The sequence below is a fragment of the Trachurus trachurus genome, assembly GCF_905171665.1.
Source record: "Trachurus trachurus genome assembly, chromosome: 14".
Lineage (NCBI taxonomy): Eukaryota > Metazoa > Chordata > Actinopteri > Carangiformes > Carangidae > Trachurus > Trachurus trachurus.
Window position 1 is genome coordinate 21,749,850 of NC_139903.1, and position 25,879 is coordinate 21,775,728.

The following is a 25,879-nucleotide window of genomic DNA, read 5'->3' on the forward strand; positions in this document are numbered from 1 at the left end:
TTATTAATTTTTTTTTTTAGATACTGCATTAATACTGAAGCTAAATTGTCCACTGTCCACTGCAGCATGTGAATGCAATGAAAGAATAAAATCTGAGCCATCTGTTAAAGGGATAGTTCACTCAAAATTGAAATTTATAATTATCTACTCACTCACCCTCATGTCGACTAAGGGTTGGGAGAAGTTTCAGAGTCTTTCATGCCTTCTCTGAGTTACAGGGGGGCTCGGCGCACCCGTAAACTGGGTGTCAATGCAAATCGCGCGAGATTTGCACAAACACAGGCAAAGCAGTGAACTGAGACACTGGGAGCTTCCGCTACAAACAAGCTTAAAATATAGACTTATTTAATTTTTTTTCGGAACAATTTGTCATGTTGGGGCTTCAATACAAGAGGGACATTACAGACGAGTACTATGGAGGTATTTGGATGTTTTTTGGACGAAGAAAAGTGAGCCCCGTTTGCTACCGTCATATGGACATGCAGTGCAGCGCCGAGCCCCCCTGTAACTCAGAGAAGGCACAGAGGACTCTGAAACTTCTCTCAACGCTTAGTCGACATGAGGGTGAGTAGATAATGAGTGAAATTTCTTGAAGTGAATTTTTTTTTATTAAGTATATTTTTTGGGTGTTTTTGCCTTTATTTGATAGGACATAGTGAGATAGACAGGAAAGGGGGAGGCAGAGAGAGGGGGAATGGGTTGGGGAATGACATGCAGGAAAGGTCTGCCCGATGCGGGATTCGAACCGGGGACGCCTGCATTGAGGACTGTAGTCTCTACATGGGGCGGCCGCCTTAACCACTGCGCCACGCACCGCCCCGAAATTTCAATTTTGAGTGAACTATCCCTTTAAAATGTTGTCCAGGTTAATGTTTTTGGCCATTAAAGGCCCTTCAGTTCAAGATTTCAACTGTATTAAACTAGTGGCTCACCTGTTCAGATAGGGGACGGAGGGTGTAACTGCTACTGGTCAAATAATCTGAAATAGCATTTAATTTTACATGTCTGCAATGATTGCCATTTTGTAATTATAATAAATACTGCTTTCTGAAGAAATTAGTGTTGTGTAGTGTTGTATAGTCAACAGGAAGGATTTTTAGTAAAATACAAGTCATGAGCGAAAGTATGCACCACAGAGCCAGAAAAAAAACCTAGGCCGGGCAAGTAAGAATTTAGATGGGGCAAGTTTTGAGAAGTACTTTACTGCTTTAAACTTGTAATAGAAGTTTAAAGCAGGCATCGCTTTTATTTTTCCCATTGTTTTTTTTTAGCTAAGCATGCTTTCTAGCTCACCTGGGTATGCTAACTTGGTAACTGAGGATAATGCAACTCTCTGATGTCCTGTAACGACACTAGATGATCAGAGCTGAAACAAATACTCAATTAATCCATTGTTCAAAAATTGATGAGTAACCACTTTAGAATTCCATTAATAATTCAAGAAAATTTTCAAGTACAAATTTAGAACCATGCTGATTTTCTCTATCTTATCCGAATCCAATAGCAAACTGAACATCTATGAGCTTTGGAGCGTTCCTCGCACAAACAAAGCATAACCAATTAAACAAAAGCGTAACGTCAGAATAAGTGATAATGCAAATAATCACTAGATAAAAGGTTATTTGCTGCCTCTCAACAGCTCTTTGTGTGTTGGTCATCTTCCTCTGTGTTGCATCTGTGTGTACGTATATCTTTCTCTGTGTTCTTTACCAACTTTAATGAGGTGTGAGCAGTGTTTCAAAGACAATGACAATCAGATGAGCAGAGAAAACAGGATGGAGTTGAATGGAATGACAACACCTTGTGGTACAGAGAATAAGATGACAAAGTACGTGATGACAGTCACCTGATTTTACCCGATTATGCAACAGAATGTAAGGAGAACAAATAACAGGGATACTCCTCCAACTTTACACAGCTGGTACAGTTTACTTACACTATAAAGCAAAGGAAAATACTGGTTTCAGTGGGAGTTTTTCATGGTCAAACTGTGTTTTCAGACAGAAAATTAAGCAAATTCAATAGGTGAATTAGCACAAAGCTGCATTGAAAAATGTTTGACGTTAAGTGAAAAATCTGAAATTATCCTGGAGCTTTATGAATCTGCTCAGTAAATGTGTGGGCAGATGAGGAAAAGGAAGAAAAACTGGAGGGAAATGGCAGAAATTCAAGTTTTTTCTGTCAAAATCGGAGATGCATCAGAGGCTGAAATGCACCGACTCAATCAGTGATGCTAGCTATCTTACAGCTAACGTGCATTTCCTAAACTGTCTGTTGAAAACCATTGTCTGTTATGGATCATAATTTACATTTAGCTGGGGGCAAGTCATGCAAAACTGATCATTATCTTCAGACAAACAGTGGTTTCTTTTGTTTTAAGTAAAATCATTCAGTGACAGATTAGATACAGGACATTTCAACAATAAGAGTGGCTTTATCGTGCACATGAAACGTTGTGGAGTTGCAAACTAGCATGATCCCTGCTTGGGATCTGTGTCAGAATAGATACAGTAGATGTTAAGGGCTGGTTTAGTGGTGGAGAACAAGCAGCGTGACATCCCCTGAGGCAGAGACGCCTGTAAGAACAACATTTTCCATTAGATGAGCATTAGTAAATTAGTAGAAGCGTTGTTCAGGAGTAGGGTTCAGTGTTTTCCAGCGCATAGCTAACTCAGCAGTAGGCTCGGACCAGAGCTCAGAGGATTAGCAAGAGTGACAGCGTACAAATGAGCATTGAACTGAGCTGTGCACATGTGAGCAAGTCACACTGACCCACACAGACACAGACACACTAAATTAATTATTACTACTATGCAGCTCAATAAGCTTGGGATGTTAAGTTGCTGTAGAAGCTGCATATGAATTTGTATTTCTTTTTATTTACACAGACTTTCTGTGTTTGCTCTCATGGATCAACCCAGTTCGTTCACCTCCAGCAAAAACGTCATTTCCCTGGTGGGTGCAAGGTTATCATGATGTCAGTTCGGGTCTCAGGCTACTTACAGGATGTGAATGATGAAAACGTGCAGGGAGATTTGAGCACTCGATCATATTGTAAGTAAAAAATAAAATAAAATAAAATGAACTAAACTATTTTATACATGCACGTTCACACACATGCACACACAAATAAAGCTTCACTTGTTCATCAGGACAGTGTGCACCTGTACTTTGGTTTTGTGTTTTAGTCCTCAGCGGCATCGCAATTGCATTCCTATATTCTTCCAGGCACCCATAGTTTTGCTGTGATATTTGCAAATATACCAAGTAAAGGTTATTCGGGGATAACTGCGTCTTTTTACATCAAAAGCATAGCAAATGTAAAAAGATTTTATGAAGTAATAACGTTTCACTTAGAGAAAATTAAATTTCCTTTGAGCAGCAGTCACTGTAATGCATTTAAAAAAACAACACATTAGCTAACTGAATGAGTGGTGCTGTCACTAGCTTACTGCCACACAACTAGCTCCAATGCTACAAACGAGCTAAGTGCTGGCTGTTATTTCGTTAAGGAAATGTTACACAAATGAAGATGAATAAAGCCGGTTTTACCTCTCGCTGACCAGCACCACGTCGGCATCGCTCCAGTGTTTGAACACGCACGGCAGGATCCTCCTGAAGGCGAAGAACAGACCGGGGAAAACTACGGCGCCACAAGCTAAAACTTGCAACATCCTGCCTGTATTTTCCTGTAAAGCTGCCTGGAGACGTGACTCTCTCCCCCCTCCGACACTTTCTCCCGTTTTACACGCGGCGTTGAAGCATTTTCATGCGGCCGGAGTTCGGTGCTTTTCACCGGGAACAGTCCACCATCCAAACACACACGCACACACACACTCACACACTTCTCTATGGTGAGGCTCAGCAGCAGTAGCAGTAGCAGCAGCAGCAGCAACGGCAACGGCGACAGCACCACTGTCGAGCTAAAAGCAAGAGAGAGCACACGGAACTTCCTGTAGTGGGTTGTCAAAATAAAAGACTTGACCCAGCGCAGTGGCCAACCAGGGGCAGTAACAAATTCCAATTCAGTGCTCTTATTTTGAAAGTCAAACTTTAATCATAATTTTTCAAACATGGACAATTTAGAACGAATCTTTGTTATTCTAACCCGAGTGTTTTTAACTGCAATGACCCCCGCTGTGAATAAAACTAAACTAAACTACTAAATAGTCAATTTCATAACTATATTTTTGTAACGGTCTTTCTAGTGGTGAAAGAAATTAAGTAGCCTACACAAGTATGTTTTTAAAGGTACCCTTCTTTTATTTTATCTGTACTTTTTTTTTTTTTTTTTTTACCTTTTCATCCACTTCAAACTTGCCCCCTGGGCATAAATAACACTTTGTGAATTGAACTGAACTGAATGGAATGGAATGGAATTGAACTGAATTGAATTGACTTTCACTGGGTTAGGCTACATTTTAGAGGAAGATGTTGCTAACTTCCAGAAATGATCTGGTGCTGAAATCATCAGGTTTAGTAGGCTATATACGAGCATATGAAGTATGCACACTGTTAGAAGACTTAGATAAGCTTTAATGAGCTTAAGGCTTCATTTTGATGGATCCTTTATAGAGGTGTAGGCTAATAGCCTAATAATTGTCATGCTGTTTGAGGAGGACAAAAGAACTCCAAAACCCACCCCTGACATTCGGTTATGTGGAACTAATTTTCAATACTGATTAGTCTTGGAATTATTCTCAGTTAATCAATTGATTGTTGACAGTTTCCAAAAGCCCCATGTCAGAGCGATATCAATCGCTCTGCCCCAGGTGATGTTGTCTTGTCTGACAAAAAATATTGCGCACTCCCACTCCAAAAGGCTCTCGCTTCTTCTCCTGCTGCTGGATTCCAAAAGTAGGCATATGTCACACTGCTGTTTAATAAAGAGAAATATTATAACAGCAAAGATTGCGCTCAACAAACAATGTTTCTATTTTGTTTTTGGCACAGCTGTAGCACTTCTTTGCAACCTAACACAACACTCACGGCTGCACGCACGTTCTAAACATTTGTTTCGTCAGCACGTAAACACCCAACCAGTTCACTTTGTAATCCACGTGCTCAAGGTGAAATCTTCAAACAGATTTAAACCAAACCTAGCTATTTGAAACTGTTTAAAACTGTCCAGCCCGCCAATGTCTTGTTGACCAATCAGATTGCTTGGACGGCACCGTAGCCTATAATCAATTTTAATCATTCAGCTAGTCAGTTTAAAGTCTAACATTTCGTAACAGAGAACCCATTTTAAACCTCTAGAAATCTCCATGACTCACTGATAATTTTTGGACAGTGACCAGACATTGATGGCTTCAAATAGGCTGTAAATGATTTGATCAGTGCCAAAATCCACGTTGGGTCCACGTTATTTTCTGCCCTTATGATGATCTGAAGTAGGCCTACAGAGTTTCATTACCTTCTAAAAGGAGAAGCAGTCGACTTTCCGAAGTTGTACCCTGCCCTCACCCTACAGTGTGTCAGCTTGGATTGGCTTGGGATCCACCAGGACCCTGCATGGAGAACCACTGCATTTCACAGATATTGTGTTCCTAAAAATAATGGAAATCATTTTTCGAGTAAAGAATAACAGCCTTCCAGTTTTAATTCTTCAGTTATTTAAATTAAGAAAAGGAAACTATAATTTAAGAGGGTTATTGATTTTCGAAATATGTAAAGTGAGAACTAGGCTAATATAAAATACAATTTGTTTCAGTCTTGGGACTCAAAATGTGGAATAAGCTCAGTGATGAGTTGAAGACATGTAGTTCTTTGTTGAGTTTTAAGAAAGCCTTGAAATGTAAAATAATGAAAAATCATAAAATACAGTAATGATTACTTTCATCTTATTATTTTGTTCTGTTGAGATTCTAGGTAATCTAATTTCATAGAGTGTAAAGGAAAGGCAAATATAAGCCTTGGGCTTCAGCCTATTCCCTTTTCGGTCACTGTATGATATTTTCTTTTGTGTGTGTGTGTGTGTGTGTGTGTGTGTGTGTGTGTGTGTGTGTGTGTGTGTGTGTGTGTGTGTGTGTGTGTGTGTGTGTGTGTGTGTGTGTGTGTGTGTGTGTGTGTGTGTGTATGGTTGCAATTGTGAATAATATGTGCTGGCTAAATTGTTCACACAAAATGGTTGATTTTGATATTGGTGTAGTGTGACCGAAATAAACAAATTTCATTCATTAAAAAAAAGTGCCACAATGCTATAGATAAGTCTGATTTTCTTAAAAGCTTTGAAAAGCTGATAGTAACACTTTACAAGGGTCCCTTAATTAACGTTAGTTAGTACATTATTAAGCATTAATATATAAACTAATGTGTTAATTAATGCTGAGTAATGCATATGATAACTAATTAGCTACATTATTCAACTTTTATTATTACTTAATAATTTCTTAACTAACTTTTAGTAGTAGGCTAAACATTAATTAACCACTTACTAATAGGCTACATTAATTAATGTGTTTCCTAAACCTAAGTAATGCATAATAATGATTGTTAATACTATCTGTAAACAGTTAATTAATGCTTAATAATGTACTAACTAACGTTAATTAAGGGACCCTTATTGTAAAGTGTTACCAAATCATAAAGGTATGACTTTGGGTCATCACACATGTAAATGTTCTTGCACTGACTGTGCAAGAATGTTTTCATTTAACTTTCCAGTATAGGATTAAGAAGAAAAGACGAAGAAACATGGTAGGCTACCACTCTGTGCTACTGTAAGGTTTATTATACCTACGTCAGCCAAAGCTCAGTTTCTTCTTCCAGTAAACGGACCTCATTACTTTTATAGGGCTTGAAGGTGTGGTCTAGATCCTATCACCCATACTAGCTACCATCCTGGGTCTTCACCTGTTCATCACTTACACTGACGTCATCTTACTAATTCACAATTGTTGGACTGTACCAATACCACATTGCAACCAAACACTGTTGTTTTTACATTTGCCATCAGTGGAGTCAATATAGCTTCTGGGCTGCAGGGGGTGTTTTTGTTGTTATTCTTGTTAAAGGGTAGTCCTGTGGCAAAATTGGCATCTGAGCGTCTTTCACATTGTATCCATGTAAATGACATGCCGCTGTGCCATGGTTACTGTGTGTTTTCAGCTACGGCTGGACAGCTCACCAAACAGAGCAAGGTAAGGCACATGTTATCATTTTCACTTTTCCGGGCTGTGTCCAGGCTGTAACATCAGTCTTTACAGGCTGGCTAGATGAACTCAAACTACACAAAACAGTGCTAACAACTGGAAGAAGAGATCAATCCATCCAGTAAGTGGTTCTATAACCTAATTCTCAGGATTACTTTCTTTCTTACTCAGCATTACTTTCTTATTCATAAGAACTTTTGGGGATTTTGTGGCTGCCCTTGGTGGAGTGGACAGTCTTCTGGTCTTGTGGTTGGGGTTTAGTTTGGTTTATAGGCACAGAATGATTTGGTTAAGGTTAAGGCAAGAGTGTTGTCGCTGTTAAAATAAACAACGGTTTATGTACTGACTTTTCTCACAAGGACAATGTCTTCCATCAATTCATGGACGATACACCAAGCTGCTACTACTGGTTTTTCCTCCCACATTCTCACCTTTACTTGCATTTAAGCAGGAAAGAGAGAGGAAATGTACTGACCAATGTCTACTCAATATACAGCCATAAAAAAACAAGTATAGCCCTGTCTTAATAAACCCATAAAATCAATATCTGTATTGTCTTTCTGACTGAAACGAGGTAATGTGTCACCTTACGCACGCACGCACGCACGCACGCACACACAGACACACATCAGATGGGAGGGCTCGAGATGATGGGGTGTGATAGCATAATAAAAGCAGGCATCAGAGAATATCCTTCAGTCTTTCAGGTAAAGTCATCACTGACATCCTCTCAGGTGAGTGATGGAGCTTTTCTCAAATGTTTTCTTGCCATAGTGTTGAATAAATTTGTAGTTCTGTGTAAAACATTACAGATAAATCATTGCCTGAAAATCTTTTTATGAGTTTAGTGTTAGACATACATACATCCTTTTTTAATTATTATGAATTTATATTTATCATAGACTGGAGTCCAAAAGTTTTATGTGAGTTATGTTACTTGTTTCTTTTATTTGACAGGAACAGTGATACATTTGCATTAGTTTTCAAAATAGCATCAATCAGTTTAGGGGAGTTTACTACTAAATTTGAAGATGTGACGCCATAGAGGTGGATATGATGAATGTGGTGTGCAGACATTTCCTGCCAATGTGAGAGGAACTAGAAGAATATTACATATGTGTTTACACATAAATTAATTGCCTGTCTCTGTTTGTACTTATGTTTTGCAGCATAGCCTCCAAACATCGATTTATTTCCTGTTTTTCTGGCGCTGACACGAATCTTCGGGACAATGAAAGTAAATCTCATCGTACTGACTCTTTGCCTTCTTGGCACAGGTAAAAACATGATATCCATCCCTTAAGAAAGCTGTAACATGTTTATAAATCAGTTATTAAAACTAACCATTATTAAAACACAATTATTGCTACTGTAGGTCAACCCTCTGTTTTCTGATTCTTTGTTTGTGACACTGCAAATTTTGTTACATTTTGTCTTTTTGCAATGACAATAAAGGCTATACTACAATAGCCTACTAATTGAGATGTGAATGCTGGGAGTCTGTTAAAGGGATAGTTCAACATTTTGGCAAATTGGAACATTACGAGACAGAGTTGCTTTCTAGGTAAATTCATGCAAATGCGCGTTCCCGTCGGAGCCAGTTTTTCAGCAAGCAGTCTCTGCATTTGCCTCGAAAGCAACTTTGTCTCGTAACGTTCCGTTATTATCTCATGGCGTGGTGAATGTGCAGGTCACAACTTCTCCATGAGAGCGTTTAAGAGTTGTTGGATTGTGTATTTGATGAGTTTGATTAGGGAAACCAAGAAATCCCATTAGCCTCTGTAGCATAGCTTTGAGCAGCTCGCGGCTTTGCTCTGCGATTCTAAAAATAGCTTGCACCGACAATCACAGGTAACGAACCTAGGGAGCATTCCAATAGACCAATTTGCCAAAATGTTGAACTATCCCTTTAATAAATGTTCATGGGTTTCTCATGTTGTCTTAACACAAATGTTCCAATGTTGTTAATTAATTATCATTACGAATGGGTATTAATACGTTGTGGTATAGATTAGATGGTAAGTGGTCAAACTGTTCAATCAGAACTTTCTTCACAAACTGGCAACACAATGCTAATGCTTATTATACAAAGCATTACTAAAGTGTTAATTAACCATTAGAGCAACAAATTGACATTTTTATAAATTATTTAATTAAGGAGCACAAGAGTGAGTTCAACTGAGGAGAGGGAATTGAAAATGAATGTGTAGAGGTTGATGGGGCACAGGACAATGTTTAACTCAGTTTTAAAGTTATGACGTTGAACTTCCTGGTTTACTGTTGGAATTTTATCAATTTATTATAGGTTGAAACCTGACCATAAATTTTTCATCAAAGCATTCTTGGGAGGCCCATCCCCAACCGTATACCCAAAATTGTTACGCCCTAACAGTTGCACTTGGTTTGATGATTATTTGATCCATTTGGCACCAAATCACAACATTTAATTGTTTTATGGTGGAGGAAAAATAATTAAAACATTGGAAGAATGTAATTTAGAAAAAAATCATACACAGTACACTTGGTTGCATGACTGTACAATGACAGCTGTTTATTGTGAGAATGAAATGTATTAGGCTACTTTACAACTTCTCATATCTCAAGTGAACCAGAGAAATAAATTATGATAGTGTTTGTTAAAAGGGTTAGCCAGGCTTCTTTGGTGGAGCTCCTGGGTCAAAGATTAGCTTTATTATCTTTGGCATTACCCCATTATCAAAACACGGCATGTAATTTAAAAGTATAGGGTTGGAGATCCTGGAAAAACGGTTCCAGCAGACCACATTTTGAAAATACACAGGTCAAAAGTCCAAGCCCCTTTCCTCAGACTTCCCTCTGAAGCCACACCTCCAGAGCACAGGAACACGCAATGCTTGTTCAGTGTTGGTTCACATCAAGGTTAAGCGGCGCGACCCAATGTAATCCCAATGTGAGTGACTCGGCTTGTCACTGAGCAGCATCGCTAACTTTCCTCCAGCTTTTTCTCATGGCTCATTCACGTGAAAGAAAACACCTAAAATCATAATGAACCATCCAGCATCAAGTTTAGTTGTAGATTACCACCTACCAGACTGGAGTGCGGTAGGCTACTCTGGGTTACTGTTGTTGTCTTTTGTGCGGTCGTAACTTGCTGAAGACTCTGATTACGCATGCGATTAGTGAACGAAGAGTGGTAAGCGAAGAGGAGGGAGGGAGGGAGGGAGGGAAAGAGACAGTAGCTTTATTGACACATCATGATCCAATTGACTTTAACGTTGCATTCACGATGATTGGATGGTGTTTTTACAGGATTATTCCTGGTGACTGACTTTTTTCATTTTTGTGAAAAAGCAATTAATTAATTGGTTGCAATCGGAGTAGGAGGATTTTAAACAATTTTGTGAAGAAAAAAAAGCTCCAGAATAGGATCTCCAACCCTACCTTTAATGTAGATGTCAATATTGTTAAGCAGATATTCATGTGCAGCATTTTAATGACTCTTCTTCAACCCTTTCTGTCTCCACCACAGCTGGTTTAACCACCACTCAGGACCCCCCACCCACCCCAAATCCGCCCAACACAGCTACACCCGCCACAAATCCGCCCAACACAGCTAGTGCACCCGCCACAAATCCGCCCAACACAGCTAGTGCACCCGCCACAAATCCGCCCAACACAGCTAGTGCACCCGCCACAAATCCGCCCAACACAGCTAGTGCACCCGCCACAAATCCGCCCAACACAGCTAGTGCACCCGCCACAAATCCGCCCAACACAGCTACACCCGCCACAAGTCTGCCCAACACAGCTACACCCGCCACAAGTCTGCCCAACACAGCTACACCCGCCACAAGTCTGCCCAACACAGCTACACCCGCCACCAGTCTGCCCAACACAGCTACACCCGCCACAGCTGATACACCCACCACAGCTGATACACCCACCACAGCTGACCAAACAACCCCAAATGAAGGATCAGGTACCACTGTGGCAGTTACAGAAGGGCTCTCACCTGGTGCCATAGCTGGTATTACCATCGGCTCTTTAGCTGGGGTAGCTGCAATTGGTGAGTACAATGAGGGCTCCTTGTTAATCTTGAGCATCTGAACCACTGCAAATCTCTCTAATGAAATCAGCCTGTCAAGAGATGCACAGTAACTGGTGTGATAGCAGGAACAGCTGAGGAGGAAGGGTAGAAACATAAAAAAATCAAGTCAAATCAAACTTGCAAGCACAAAAATATTAAAATATGCAAAAACATTTCTTTACCATTATCTGTTATTTGAACTTTTGTTTTGACATAACCTTGATTTGGCCTTTCACACTTCATACATTTTATTCTTATACCTTTTCATATGAATCAGCTGCCCATCTATGGAAGTTGCTGTCAAATTGCCAGTAAAAACATTCAAAATTGTAGCAATGCCAATTCTAACCATGTTTTTGAGAATGTTGCACATTCACACTTACATAAATTTCACATTAGCCTATGTAAAATTAAAAAGGCATTTTTTGAATGATGCAAACATCAGCTGGTAAGAATGAAGAGTAGCATGGGAAACTAAAGTTATATCTACAATAAATGACCTAACAGTCCATACTGTGACTGCTTCACATTTGCATGTACAACAATGAAAACTTAAAGTCATCTGTCTCTTTTCAGGTGGTGGTGTCTTTGGTGCACTGAAGTACACTGGGAGGCTCTGAGACCAGTTCTTGCCAAACAATAATTTACATGGTCATGGATCCTGAGCTAAATATTTACCATCCTAAATTCTAATAGATTCACTACTGAACCCAATAACTTTATATAACTTGTCTGAGAGGCCCAATGTGTGTAAATGAACTATGATGATGTACGTAATGGGCAAGGAGGAAGACATAAAATATTAATTTGACTGCTTTGCTTATTTACTTCTGGTTGTATGTTAGACCTTTATCTTTTGTTGATAAAAAAAATAACATTCAGGGAATTGAAGTAAGTTGACTTATCTGGTCTTTTGTATTTCCTTAGTGTGGTGGAATGTATTTAATAATGAGCCGGATTGTCATTAGACCTGTGTGCCACTTTGCCTGTCTTAACGTTTAAACACTGGGTCTTTATTGTATAGAGAAAATGCTTTGAAATTACTTTGTACATTTAATAAAAAAAACGTTTTCCCTTTAATTGACTCCTTTGATTTCTGTTACATCTTTAAAACAAGACAATCAACAATGATCTCTGATTAAAGTCCAGGTGTCGATTATATAAGTAGAATAGCCTACTTCCTGGCAAGTCTAAGTTGTTTGTCCATTTTATGAGTGCAATAAGGTTAATGTGTACATGTACAACATGACAAAGACATGAGATTGTGTGATTAGAAAAAAACTTTCCATGTAATTTTAGACAAACTGGTCTCAGCTCAGTCCTTCCATCCAATAGCCTATTGGTAAATACTCAATGTGAAAATTCATTCTTGAGAACACTTTTGTCTAAAAACCAAATAAGCAGCACTAATAAGGAAGAAGTCAAAGTCTAACTTTAGTTAATTGAAGTGCAATCTGATAGGCTATTGTTATCTCCCCAAACTGATAACATATCCACTTGGCAAACTGAAAGAGTGTAAAACTACTGAAAACCACAGACTATTGACCTCTGAAATTGTAAAGCCTTAGTGTGATGTAATACTTTTCTGAGCAAAAAATTATAGTCACTATGTCTATAGTGCTTTAATGCCTTACTGACTTTTGAGTTAGGGAGAACAACATCAGATTCGTTTTTAGGTCTTCTTTGAGAAAGGTCTTGGTTTTAGCCTGGTGCAGGGAATGGTAGCATAAATGAGGAAAACGCCTAAACATGTTTTGTTCCCACATCTGGCTAGCTAGCAGCCACATCTGTAGGCCTAATCTGTAAAGAAAAAGAAAGGCAAGGGAAGGAAGCCATAAAGAAAACTTGCATGGTGTAGCTGCTAAGTCTTAGCATCCAAAGAAATCATGTATCAAGTCAAATTGTTCTGAATTATTTTAAGGAGTAGTTTGGTTTGGTTAGTTTATTACAGAGAGTTAGACGAAAAGATCAATACCAATTTGTCCAACAGCTAGCAGCCAGTGAGCTTAGTCCATCTTATCTTAGCATAGGCTTAAAAACTGATTTATCCAGTGAAAACAAATCCTGCCGACCAGCATCTCTAAAATTAACATGTTTGAACAAAAAACAAAAACTAAGTATTAAAAAATACAACTTGCCCTGATTAAATGCTAGAAAATGTAGCCTACCAATGGCAACTACCTGAGTTCTAGCTAAGCTCTAGCTAAGTTTCACTTAGTTTGCTAAAATCATATTCTTCTAAGTTCAGTCCTACTAATTAGGCTAGTGTTGAAAAAACATTCAGTTTAGTTGCTCAAAATTTCTGTGAGCTGCTACTAGAAACACCAAAACCAAAATAGTCAGTTAAAAGATGCTAGAATACTCCAATGGTGGAGCATACAGTAACAAGCATTGGAGTGAGACATTTAGTTGCTAAGCATAGGCTATATCTTCTATTTGATGATGAGTTAATTGTCAACACATTTTGTTAATTTATTAGGGGACTGGTAAGATTTAACGTGTGATAATCAATATATTAGAGACTGTAGCCTAAAGATTGAGGCTGGGGTCTCCTACAGTATGTCAGCATATTAATCATTTACAGCGGGAAAGGTGAAGTTGCAATAAAGAATCTGTTGAAGGGGGGAGGCATATAGCTCAGTGGGTTGAGCAGGTGCCCCATATACAGAGGCTAGTCCTAGCTGCAGCCGGCCTCGGTTTGAATCCCCCTGTGTGCCCTTTGCTGCATGTCATTTCCCCTCTCTCTGCCTCCACCTTTCCCGTCTGTCTCTATACTGTCCTATCAATTAAAAAAGGCCACTAAAAAAAGAAAGAAAGAAAGAATCTGATGTCTGTTTGAGATTTGAACCGTAATGGTAAAATAAAAGCGTTTTTTGTAATTAATAGCCTAATTGGAGACGATCCTTTGTCTGTTACTGGTAAAAAAAAAAAAAAAAAAATCACTCTAAAGGTGGTATCGGTGATTGCTCTGTGACATGTCAATAAAAAAATTACTTTTGACAAAAAACATAATTTGTTATCACTAAAAGACAAAAAGATAATCTAATGAGAGGTTACTACTGTAATGGGTTACACTCCTGCCGTGTCTGGGGCCGAACATCAACCCTTAGAGCTCACTCAGCATGGATCCATGGACTTTAGCCCACAGAAGGCCATCGTGGTTTTATGGTATGGTCATTAGCCATGGAAGTGTCAACATTGGGAGTGCTCAGTAAGAACACTGAAAACAGCACTGCTCCCATGCAGACAAATTACTGTTAATACCCTGAGCTGTGTGATCAGCCCATATGGTGTGCATGGGAGCCAGAGGGAGTGTGTGCATATGTGTACTTATGTGAGCATGTTGGGGGAGGGGAGTGTCCTATCTCTGTGTTTATTATGAATAAAGACACACATTATGTATTTGTATATATATATATATATAGCTTTAATAAATTATTATATACGTGAGTAATCGGTTCTATTATTCTAGTATTTTAAATTTTTCATCTATTGCTTGATTTTTGTAAATATTCCATCACTGAATCGATGTCCATATGTCCATATCTCCCTTGTTGAAATATCAGATCTCTGAATAAGACTAAGGTCTTATTTAATTTTTAAATAGAAACTCTCATTGTATCTGCATTATTGGCAAGAACAGTCTTCTGGTATGACATTCCTCTACATACATAACTACAAGACATTTCAGTCTGGACTTACTGTAAATGTGTTGAACCAACAGACTAATGTTGCCACCCCTGGCTGCGTGGCTAAAGATAATATTTTCATTTTTTCCCCTGAGGTTTCTTTAACACTATGTGACCAGCTAATGTGAGTGCCACACAGAGTTCTGAGGTCACTGGAGCTAAGGGTGAACCTGAAAAACCTTTAGATCATTATCCAGCTAACTTTGAGTAGACCTAAGCCTGGATAGTTCAAGTCTGAACTGATGGCACTGTGCTAAGGACCGTGCCACAGGAATTTTAAACCACGTCCAAACAGTTCTCCACTCAGTCAATCAATCAATCAATCAATCAATCAATCAATCAATCAATCAATCAATCAATCAATCAATCAATCAATCAATCAATCAATCTGAAAACCCCTCACTCTCACAACGCTTGTATGTTTTGCTACCATGTCTTTGATCCCACAGACAGAGTGACATCTGAACTATCCCTGTGGGAGAGTCTCAGTTAGTGTTACAGCTGCAACAACACTCGGCCTCCGCTCCGATAACTTTATCTTTTCTCCTCACAATCTGGCCGAGTCACAGACAGATCATCTGTCTCAGCCCCAGAAACCCTATCACACACACTCACACACATGGTCATTTCTTTTCCCTCAGATGGCATGGCAACAAGCTCAGTGGCGTGTGGATAAGAATTGACTTAAAGACGAAAGAGAGAAAATAGCTACATGCGAGCTGTCAATGGTACACCTGTGGGTGCAGATCATGTGTTGGTTTTATTATGTTTGTTGAATATCAGATCAAATCAGGTGTGACGATTGAACATGACGTGACACACACAAATACGCTCAAACCCCCTGATCACCAGGGCACATGGCTCCCTCTAGCGGTGCAAAGTGAAACAAGCACCTCTTGCAGATGGCCTTGTTTTATGTGGGTCATAGGTGCTTCTGACATAAATTCAGTCTGACCACAATCTGCTCATTTACCCCAGAAGTATATCTATCTATCTATCTATCTATCTATCTATCTATGCTCAAAATCCTAATTTTCACAGCCAAAAAATTATCTCATGAACCAATTGTACTCTACCTGCCCAGCACCAAATGTCATACAAAGTGAGCGATGTGCTGAAACAATCTCTAACATTAGGCAAATGAACATCAGATACTCTCCTCTGAAAGTTGGTGTAGAGTTGTAGACAAAAGAAATGAGCTCAAAGGAGAATCAAGCTATATAAACTGTCAGGAGGACAGACACATGACTTTGAAGGCCCTTTGTCTGCTACAAGTATAAAAAGGTAACTGTTTGCTAACATGTCTGTCACAGTGACTTTGTAAGGTTATACATGTCGGATGTTATGTTTTCAGATTGAACCTCTAGCTCCAAGTGGCAAAAAGAATCAGTTATTGCTGGTTGAATTCGATTAGTGACACTCTATGGCAAATCATCATGCATCCAGTTATGAATTAGAAGCATTTTTGTTGCGATGTGTATGTCACATGATTAGATTGCGTCCAACGGATAAAACATATAATGTCTTTATTATTAATGCAGCACTTGTGAACCCCAGCTTCTATTGAATAAATAAAGGTAAAACAAGAGGAAAGACATAATACGGTACAAGGCAACATTGAACTTTGACCATGTGAAGACTCGGAACAGGCTTTCATTTTAAACTCAGCAACTTTATTCCTGGTAGAAGTATCACTGATGCATATTTACACAGCTGCTTTGGTGCGGGCAGGTTTTTCCCCACAGTACAGTTACATTCACTGCGCTGCCCATAAATACTATACAAAAATAAAATGTGCTTTGACATAAAACGTCCCCTCTTCATTCGCGTTTTTGACTGTTCTCAGAGGAAACCTACCAGCCTTTGTTAAATGACATATGCAGTGCACACTTTAAATTACTGACATCATATTAAATAGAATAAATTAGATCTTGCATTCAGTGTGTGGGGTGTTCTGTCACTGCAATGTCCACCCACAACCATGTCCTTAAGGTTAATAGTCCATGTTTAAAGTGTAAAAAAAGAAAAATCCGCTTAATGAACAGAATATGTTCATGATCGGCTGTAAAATGTCTTATTTTGGAGTGAAAATAAACTGGAAAACATTATTTTTCACAATCTGGAGCTGATTTTCTTCTGTTTTTTCCAGAGTCACTTCAGCTCCAACCAGCTGAAGAGCTCAGTCTGAAACCCTGAAGTGCAACGTGGTTTCACATTCACTTTCTGTCTCAAAAAACGCATGAGATGGAGGTTAAAGGGTGTGTTTGTTTTCCTCAGCAACCCGTCTCTGTGCTTCGTATCCAGTCTGTCATGGCAGAAAAGTCTCCACTAGGTGGAGCTCTCTCCTAACAGGCGCTGTCTTGCTCCATTTTTCTCTCAGGCCCAGCTTTTAGCACCGCTCCTCTCTCTTTTACAGCATCTAAAGCCGACATGTCTGATATTTGCTGTGTGGGGAGGCGGCCAGCTCGTAGAAGAGGACGTAGGCGTTGCTGCTGCGAACCTGGCTGGAGGACATTGGGCTCACCCTGCAGAAAACACACAGCACACACCGTAGTTATAACACAACAACAAAACAAATGCTCCTTGGTACCTTTTTTTAATTACTATTTACATATTTATTTGATTAAAAATTGCTGCAGAACCGTCCCACTCCCAGTGACTGACACGCACAGACAGGTACACACATGTACACACCCAACCTGCACATTTAATAACCATCATGCTGACACACCTTTTAGAAAGAGGCCAATGTCATGACAGCAGGTACACGCTGTACAATATAATTATACTGCACAGCTTTACTGCCAATCTCATAAGATAACATAGAGGTAATACGATGACAGTTGAGTGGATGTAACTAGATACCTGGAGTCATTGTAGCTGTACCACTCTCCCAGTGCAGGGTTCCTGCAGTACGCCGTGTAATGGCCTCCCAAAGCATTTCCAGTGTGGTTGGACACAGCGTACAGGTTGTACACAGCACGCTCTGTAAAGGGGAGAGACATCACTGTCAGTCAACGCTCATCAAATCCCGCTGACCTTGGAAAGTACATGTCGTCCTCTGCAGACACTTACCGCTGCTCTCTGAGGCAAACTCCCGCAGGTCCAGCTCTTTGAGTGGGAAGTTGACGTAAGTGGAGAGTTTGCTGGCTCGGTTGTTAGAGTCTGAGAAACGCTTCAGGTCTGAGTGGGTAAACCGAGTCAAGGAACAGAAACCGCTTCAGAATAACACTGTTGTACTTCAAGGGCAATTTGAAGACAACACACAGGATTATTTCACGTCTCTGCAGCATCTCTTGGCTGAGTTATGCAACAGGTGAAGACGATCAGCACATGAAATATGATGCACTGACACATTCTCAATAATCGTCACGTTTGATTGTTCATCGATTTTTTGGCCCCTGGATGGCAGCAGAACATGCCAACAAGACAAATAAAGTTATTGGGATCAACAGATTAGACGTGAATAATAAATTTGACAAGTAGCAACATTAAGATTAATTTGCAGTGTTTTTATTCTATGTTTCATGCCTAGTCTTGTTTTAGCTCTATGTTTGGTCTCCACCTCCTGGGAGACGCTCAGTATAGGGTTTGTCCAAGCTTTTCTTTGCTGAATACATAACAAATTAATGTATAATAAGATTATAGTGTAAATGAGTGTTTGATAATAATTCAAATGCATATGAATACTCTTAAGTCTTAAATGGTGTTGAGATGTGGGGAAAAGGATACGAAGCACAAGGATCTGAGGGAACTTCTGGATGCTGAATCTTTTAGTGCATTTCCTTCTGGCTTTGCATCTGTTGCATGTCTGAGGGAGAGGTAAACACAGAGAGGAAGTGAGACGCTGCAGCTCTACGGCCTGTACATTATGGTTACAAAGGAGTGCGGTGTGGCTTCTCACCGGCCGCTCGTCTCCATCCAGCACGTCCTCTTTTGTGAAGAGTTTCAAACAGTCTTTGAGAGTCACTTCTCCTGAGTTCTTCTGTGGAGACGCAAAGTGTGTCAAGTCAAGAAGAAGCAAAACTACAAGACTCAATAGCCCATCCGATACTATAATATAAAATATTGAAGGTTAGCCCATATGTGGAAAACGTTTGAAAAGTCTATGTGTGTGCTGACCTGTGCAATAGGTATTGATAGGTCCCAGAATGGATCAAACATGGTGGAGCGGAAGCCACAGGCGGTGCAGGTCAGAGAGCTTTTCAGTTGACCGACGAATAGATCTAAAGACAGAAGTAAAAGATGGAGGATTGCATTTAATATGGATCCAAATTCAGCAGTGGTTTGGAGGTTATGATGCAGCTGCAGCCCCCCAAAAAAGACTTACCCACGACTTTGCTGTCCTCTCTCTGCAAGTACATATTCCACATCCTCCTGCCTTTCTCATCATCCCTGTGAACAGACGTCATATCACATTATTTCACATAACTGGAGAGGAATATAAAGTTCAGAAACAGCCATAAAACTGCACCACTGCCTGCCCTGCAGCAGACACGGGATATTATGAGTGACATATTGAGGGTGAAGGTGAGAGGTGGCTGGCGTGATGACTTACGAGAGGTGGTCAAAGTCCTCGACTGACACCTTGGGGCGGACTGTCACCCTGTTCACTTCAGTGTGAAGACCGTCCAATAAGGAGCGCAGAAACTCCTGGGCGTCCTGCTGACTGCACAGAAACAGAGGGAGAATTACTTATTTCCCAACCACATGAAAATGACACAACTTAACAGGCAGGCCGAGGGGAGACTTACTTGCAGCCGACGAATTTGGGAGCGTATCTCTGGATCTGGTTCCTGAAGTCCGAGGGGCTGATGGCCTCGTTGTTCACAGACGTCCACAGGCTCTGAGTCAGCTTTGCAAACTCTGAGACAGGAGGTGGAGAGAGGACACCACAAGCATGAAACACAATGTTTCTGTGGTTCACACATCTGCAAGAACATCCGTCACAGGATATACACCCTAACTTAACTTTAACCCTTTATGATGATACCAATGAGTTCCTCTCCAAACTAATTTATTCTGCTTTTTAGTAAAAATTCAGCAACGTTTTAAGAAATTTCTAGAAATGGTACAATTTATTTAAAAGAAAATAAAGATTATATTTTAACCCTGATACATATGAAGCCAAGGTAATTTGTTGCAGTTGGATTTTTATTGTTAAGTACCAAAAATCATGATAAAAAATATCCACCTTACCAACTGTAATGTGTTACTTTTGACCTTATAATAATAATAATAAACTTTTTTTATACAGCACCTTTCCGTTACAAGGTGTTTGTGCAAATAAAATAACAACACAACCAAAAAACAAAAAGTGTCTAAAACAAAAAGTTTGAAACAGTTTGAAGAGACAAAGAGCAAATAGAAAATGCACCAGCTGGTTGCCTAGGCGATTTTATATGTGTGATTAAATACGCTCAACTCAACGCCCACTTACTATCTCATGATCTTCATCAGTAAATGGGAGTCATGTGACAACACCCAAGCCTGATGAAGACCATGAGATGATGTTGAAAGCTCATGAACAGCTACTAAGTGAAGATTAGGTTGTTACATAAATCAAGAAGAAAAAAACAACTAAACTGCAATTATCAAAGTTGCAGTAGAAGAAATTCAGGCTTTTTATATGTTGACTAATAGTAGCTGTAGGAGTATGATGTGACGTCTGCAGTTAGGTGGCTTTACTGATAACAGCTGAATGATTTGGGTCTGACGAGTACAAATTACATATAATTGAAAATAGCTTGACCTACTCTTGCTCAGCCATAAAGTGACTCATGTTCCTCGCTGTCGCTGATAAGATGTGGTGTGAGAGCTCAGAGTCTCGTCCTACCTTCCATGAGAGCCACGTTGGTCCGGCAGTTGTTGTTGAGGTCTGTGCGGTGGACGTTCCTCAGGCAGTAATCTCTCAGCTCTGGAGTGTTGCTCAGACACTGAAGGATGGAGTTCATGAAGCACTGGAAACCACAAAACAGAACATAAAACACAAGAATTAATCAGAAGAAAAAGAAGAAGGTCCAGACTCAGGCGGTGAGGGTTAGGGTCAAAGTGCACGGTGACGGGACAAACACTCACCGTGTTGCCCAGGTTCCTCAGTCCCACCAGGCCTTGGGGGCTCTTGTTCTGCTGAAAGACAAAGAGGAGAGATTTGCTTTAACTCCCGAGTATTCCGGTGGGAATGACAAGTTTAACAGAAAGGTCTTAGACGGCGCAGGATGAGAGACACTTGACAGGCAGCTAGACAGCGAATAAAACAGCATAATGAATTTAGTCGACCATAAAAAGTTCTGGAGGGTTGAGGAGGGCGTGTGTGAGCAGACTACAAACCTCAAACTCATTGTGCTTGATGTAACTTTTTCACTGACTTTTTAAGACGAGTTTGCCACTTTATAAAAAAAGACAAATCCAATCGAATTTGATTATCGATCGTCAAATGAGTACAAGCAGGTTGGTCAATCGAAAAAAGGAAAATGTCGACCGATGTGGGTCCAACCGAGATTGAGTCAAAGTGAAAGTCCTTATTTCCACTTTTATGTTTGACTCACAACATATGTGCTGCTGATAAGGCCCCGGGGAGCCAGAGGTGTGGTCCTTCAGGGTGTTTAATTATCACATGGGCTGAGCATGTGTTCGCATCACGCTGACAGTCATATCCGAATGTCAGATCAAGCTCGCACGAGGTCTCGGTGTGACAGTGACAGTGACAGCATCTCTTTTACATTCCTCCAGCGTGAACTCCCCCCGAAGGGACTGCAAAGAATTAATTCAATTCATATGACGGTCACACTGGTGATCAACTGCTGTTCCGCATGCTTCCTGACCTCAACACGAGCATCTGACATACGTTGAGGAGGGGGGGGGGGGGGGCGGCTTTACTGAGAATCAGGAGAGGACGGTGGACGTGGTGTCTGTTTTGCCAATCATTGCATGAGTTCACGGATCAACTTCTTTGGTTCTGGTTTTATCTGGCGCCACTGGTGGTGTGCGTGGTGTTAATCAGACTGATGCAACAATCTGAAACAACGGATGATTTAACTCTTAGATTTTAGACTCTTGATGTTTGTATCACCATGAAATCTGGGAGCAATCACGAGCAGCCAGCGTCTCCCACCCATGACTTTTATTGTCAGGCTGGAAACACACAGGCCATTATGGCACATGTGAACTGTATCTGTATCAGGTCTATGTGTCCTGGATGAACCGGACTCAACACCCGTTAAGACATCCAGACACTGGGTGAAATGTATAGTAGGGACTACTTCAGGATGGAACACGGTCACTCATACCCTGCTGTGACTGAGACGTTTCTCCACTTTCAAACCAAATTTAGGCTGCACAATCATGAGCTGCTTTCAAATGGGATGAAATCTTATCGTCAGAAAGTTAATCCATAAATGTCAAGTCAGTAAATCAAACCAGTCATGGATGATTAAATCCTGCGATTAAATTCTGACATTTTTCAACAAAAGCCTAGTTTCAGGTTAAGTTTTTCAAACCTGATTTTTGTGAGAAAATGTACTGTTTTCTTCTCAGACTGTGTTAAGACATACATTTGTGGATGTAACCCGAAGATATAGCTTCAGATCTGAACCGTGGCAGAAACAGTTGGTTGTGTTCAGGTTGAGTCTGACAAGCTGCTGCAGAGTGAATCTTCCTACCGCCGCCAACACAATCCTCCTTTAATGCTTGGTCGTCAGCCAAGCCAACCTGGATTGACCTCTCCATGCATTTTATTGCATAAGCTTTCATTTGAGGTCAAACTTCATTTAAGTACAACTGACCTAATTACGATTGTCCTTGAACACACAGGTTATAAAACTGTGGTGAACATACTTGACATTTCCTGCACCACCCATACACACCGCGCAGGCCCTTCTGGCCGCCGCCTGAATGACATCTTGACCTGCGACCTGCAGCTCGTTCTGAATGAGGGAACATAGTAACTGTGTAACATGATGACTCGGAGCGAGTCAGCGCGGTCATGCACCGACGCCTCTGCTGACGCCCAAGCGTCAGGCCAGCGATGCACTGACGGAAGTGTAAATGAGGGCACCGCTACACATATGTGCAAACACACAACAGCAGCTCCCTGTGAATCACTGAACATACCGGCGTTAAAGAGTTGGAGTTTTCCATTGTATTACCCAGTGCACTATACAGTACAGTACATCAGCAGCACTTCTGTTTGCACATTCATTACATTTGGTCTACAGTGGTTAGAACTTGAGATAAGTGGAGAACAGAGCAATTTGCTGTTTTAAGTAAATATGAAGAGATTAGTAAATCCTAACGTGCTGTTATCCTTATCGACACTTCTCAGAGGAGAGGTTTGGTGCCTCGTGTTGTTTATCATGTTGTTCCAAAAGCTTTTCAGTCCTGAAAATAGATCTGTGACAATATAAGCTATAAACAGTCCACAGTCTGTTTCCTTGCCTGCTTGGCTACAATTATCTTCCCCTTCTTTTCCCTGCAGCATTTGAAGGTGACCATATGGTGCGAGTCCCAATCTGCCGCACTGCTCCGGTGAGTACTGACCACAGCGGACCCCCTTCGGCACACGCTCGGCAGGCGGCTTGTAATTTGAAAGACCCGTCCAAGAAAAGGGAGGAAGTGATGCGTGAATCTGGTAAATGTGTGTTGTGAACAACGCCGGTCCACTGGCATGAGTTCAGAGAGAGACAGGGAGCTGGAGAACGTGATGTCCTTACCCAGCTTTGCATGCCTGGTCAAGGCCGTGTTATGTGACGAAAGAAGCAACACATGGAGCCAGCTATGCCACTCCCATGGATACAGTATAAACACAAGGAGAAAAAAAAAACTCCTGCTACATTAACAGCAGGGCTGGGGGAAGGTCCAACACACCACACTGAAGTAGAGGAACTTTTCTGCTACTGTCCTAAAAGAGGAAAACATGAAATTAAAAAAAGAAATCTTTAATATCTTCTTAGATAGAAGTTGTGGAGTTACTTTTAACAGTTCCATTTTAGTTTATCATTAGTTAATGAAGAAAACTAATCTGCAATCATTCTTTATTGTCATTTTTTATAATAGGCTAATGCTACATTTCCTGTCTGCAGCATCTTCAGTGTGAAGATTTGTCTCTTTTTTCAGTCTTGTGGTGACAATAAAGTCATCATCTGTTGGATGGAGGACGACTGGTTGGACCAACCAACCAATCAGAAGACATCACGTTGGGCTTTTGGGAAACTGTAATGAGCATTTCAATGTAACTTTTTCTTGAACTGATGTTGTTACGTTGTTTGTTGCAGAGCCAATGGCATTAATCCTCTGGGGACTATGAATGTCTCTGCTCCAAACTCACCACGGAGAAGATACTTCAGTTTGGAGCAAAGTGGTGTACTGATACACCTGACGTCTGGTTACATAAGCACTGACAACTACATTGACAAACCTCCTCAGTTACACCAAGATAAGTTGGTGCTATAAATATCTGTGCTGTGCAAACACAAGCGGCATGCAGACCACCGAGAGAGCGCAGATCATCTGTGGGAAACCGACCAACCAACCACACAAGGACATCAAGTGTAGACGGTGACCTCAGGCTGCACACACCACCACGCTTCCGTAAACACCTCAAACCCACATGCACTCGTTCTGAATGTGCAGGCTGTGGGCTGAGAGCTTGGAGCGAACAAAATGTACCGGGGCGGATGATAAGGCAGGTGACAGTCTGGACACATTCCTTATCAGCAGAGCTCCTTCCCATTACGCAACAAATGCCACACACTAATTGTTGCTCTGATACAGGCTTCTGCTTTTCTTAAACCTAACACCATCTCCCCACACAAACACAGCCCTCCAGCCCTGTCCCTGTGCACTGATAAGAACCTAAAGGTCACCACAAAGGAGCCCCCTCCTTCTTATGTCACTGGAAAGTTAAATATCATGGTCAGATTTTTTAAAACTATTTCTTCCTCTGGTTTCATTCACAGACTGTGTGCATGCATTATGCTGCATTTAATGGACTCTATCCCCCCTCTCTCCTGCAGTACCACCGTGATATTTCTGTGGACATGAATCATCGTTTACAGTTATGCTATATTTGCGTGGCTGTTGATGTCATTGTCAGCTGTATTGGTGTTCATAACCAGCCAGCAAACTGTCAGTGCAGAAACATATCAACAAATACACAGATTTATTATAGATAGGTGAAATATATCGAGTTTTCTATTTTACATTGTGATGTAAAAATATCCAAACCCTCCAATCATGTAGATTCATGTTATAGTTAGGACAAAACTTACTGTTCATACTTATAAACATCACAGTTAAAACGTGAATAATTTGATCTTTAGAGTTGTTGCACCCCTTTTCTGACAAGTGCATAACAACTTTAAAAGTCTCTGAGGACCAGATTTATAAAAGTTGCGTGAATAACAAGGGAATAAAGAGGTAGTGCTGCGGGACTGGACTCACCTTGGCCTGGTTGATGATCAGACCCATGAACGTGGACACCAGCACGGACCGGGACAGTGAAGAAGGGCTCTTTCGCCGCGAGTCGTGTCTGTCCAAGGGTAAAGCGGCCGGCGGCTCCTCCAGCACCGTCACCGTGTAGGAGTGACGCAGAGACGGCATGGTGTTGTTGTTGTTGTTGCTGCTGCTGCTGCTGTTGGTGTTCAAGAACCGGGGTGTCTAGCTACTGTATGCGGCCAGACACGGTGAAATCCCGCTCAAGTCGCTCACCAAGTGCAGGCGAAGCGGCGGTGAGTGGAGTCTTGTCGAGTCGGGTCGGTGGTCGGTGGTCGTCCTGTCCTGCAGTGTGTCGGTGTGTGACGTCGGGCACCTGTGCACAACCTCACCGTGGTGAACACTAACTAACACAGCGGCGGCGTGTGTCGGAGTTTTTACTGTGTGACGTTAACGCCCACTCCCACCCCCGAGACGACCGGTGCTGCCTTTACGTGCTGTTGGAAACATTAAAACCGTCATAGCACTGCTTTGGCGCA

The 25,879-nt window shown here is 40.9% G+C and overlaps 2 protein-coding genes across 3 annotated transcripts in view; both read right to left on the reverse strand.

The window, feature by feature from the left end:
* The window catches only part of tlcd3a (TLC domain containing 3A), a 35,586-nt gene extending 31,692 nt beyond the window's left edge, over window positions 1-3,894 (reverse strand). Inside the window, exon 1 of the mRNA XM_083986284.1 lies at window positions 3,553-3,894. Coding sequence (XP_083842410.1) covers window positions 3,553-3,674 — 122 coding nt within the window. The 5' untranslated portion in view covers window positions 3,675-3,894. The remainder of the gene's footprint in view (window positions 1-3,552) is intronic.
* Window positions 3,895-16,578: 12,684 nt separating this feature from the next.
* On the reverse strand, window positions 16,579-25,597 carry LOC310996633 (ubiquitin carboxyl-terminal hydrolase 2-like). Of its 2 annotated transcripts, none has more exons than XM_083986065.1 (12): window positions 25,350-25,597; window positions 20,988-21,035; window positions 20,746-20,869; window positions 19,664-19,775; window positions 19,468-19,578; window positions 19,240-19,304; window positions 19,032-19,135; window positions 18,814-18,894; window positions 18,642-18,720; window positions 17,985-18,092; window positions 17,775-17,895; window positions 16,579-17,434 (listed from the first exon to the last, which is right to left on the reverse strand). In XM_083986065.1, exons 1-12 carry the CDS (start codon window positions 25,506-25,508, stop codon window positions 17,329-17,331), a joined length of 1,218 nt encoding a protein of 405 aa, XP_083842191.1. In that variant the 5' UTR covers window positions 25,509-25,597; the 3' UTR covers window positions 16,579-17,328. The 2 variants fall into 2 exon arrangements, with proteins under 2 accessions (XP_083842191.1, XP_083842190.1); XM_083986064.1 differs by having other exon boundaries at window positions 20,988-21,038; window positions 25,350-25,594.
* Window positions 25,598-25,879: the final 282 nt, after the last annotated feature.

Bases quoted from the DNA above. Each gene is read 5' to 3' on its own strand.
- LOC310996633 (XM_083986064.1), bottom strand. From the start codon at position 25,508: ATGCCGTCTCTGCGTCACTCCTACACGGTGACGGTGCTGGAGGAGCCG. The intron at 18,895-19,031 runs GTCAGCACACAC...GCGTCTCCACAG, and splicing joins TATCAATACCTATTGCACAG to AAGAACTCAGGAGAAGTGAC. The intron at 18,093-18,641 runs GTATCCTTTTCC...TTACCCACTCAG, and splicing joins CCCTCAGATCCTTGTGCTTC to ACCTGAAGCGTTTCTCAGAC.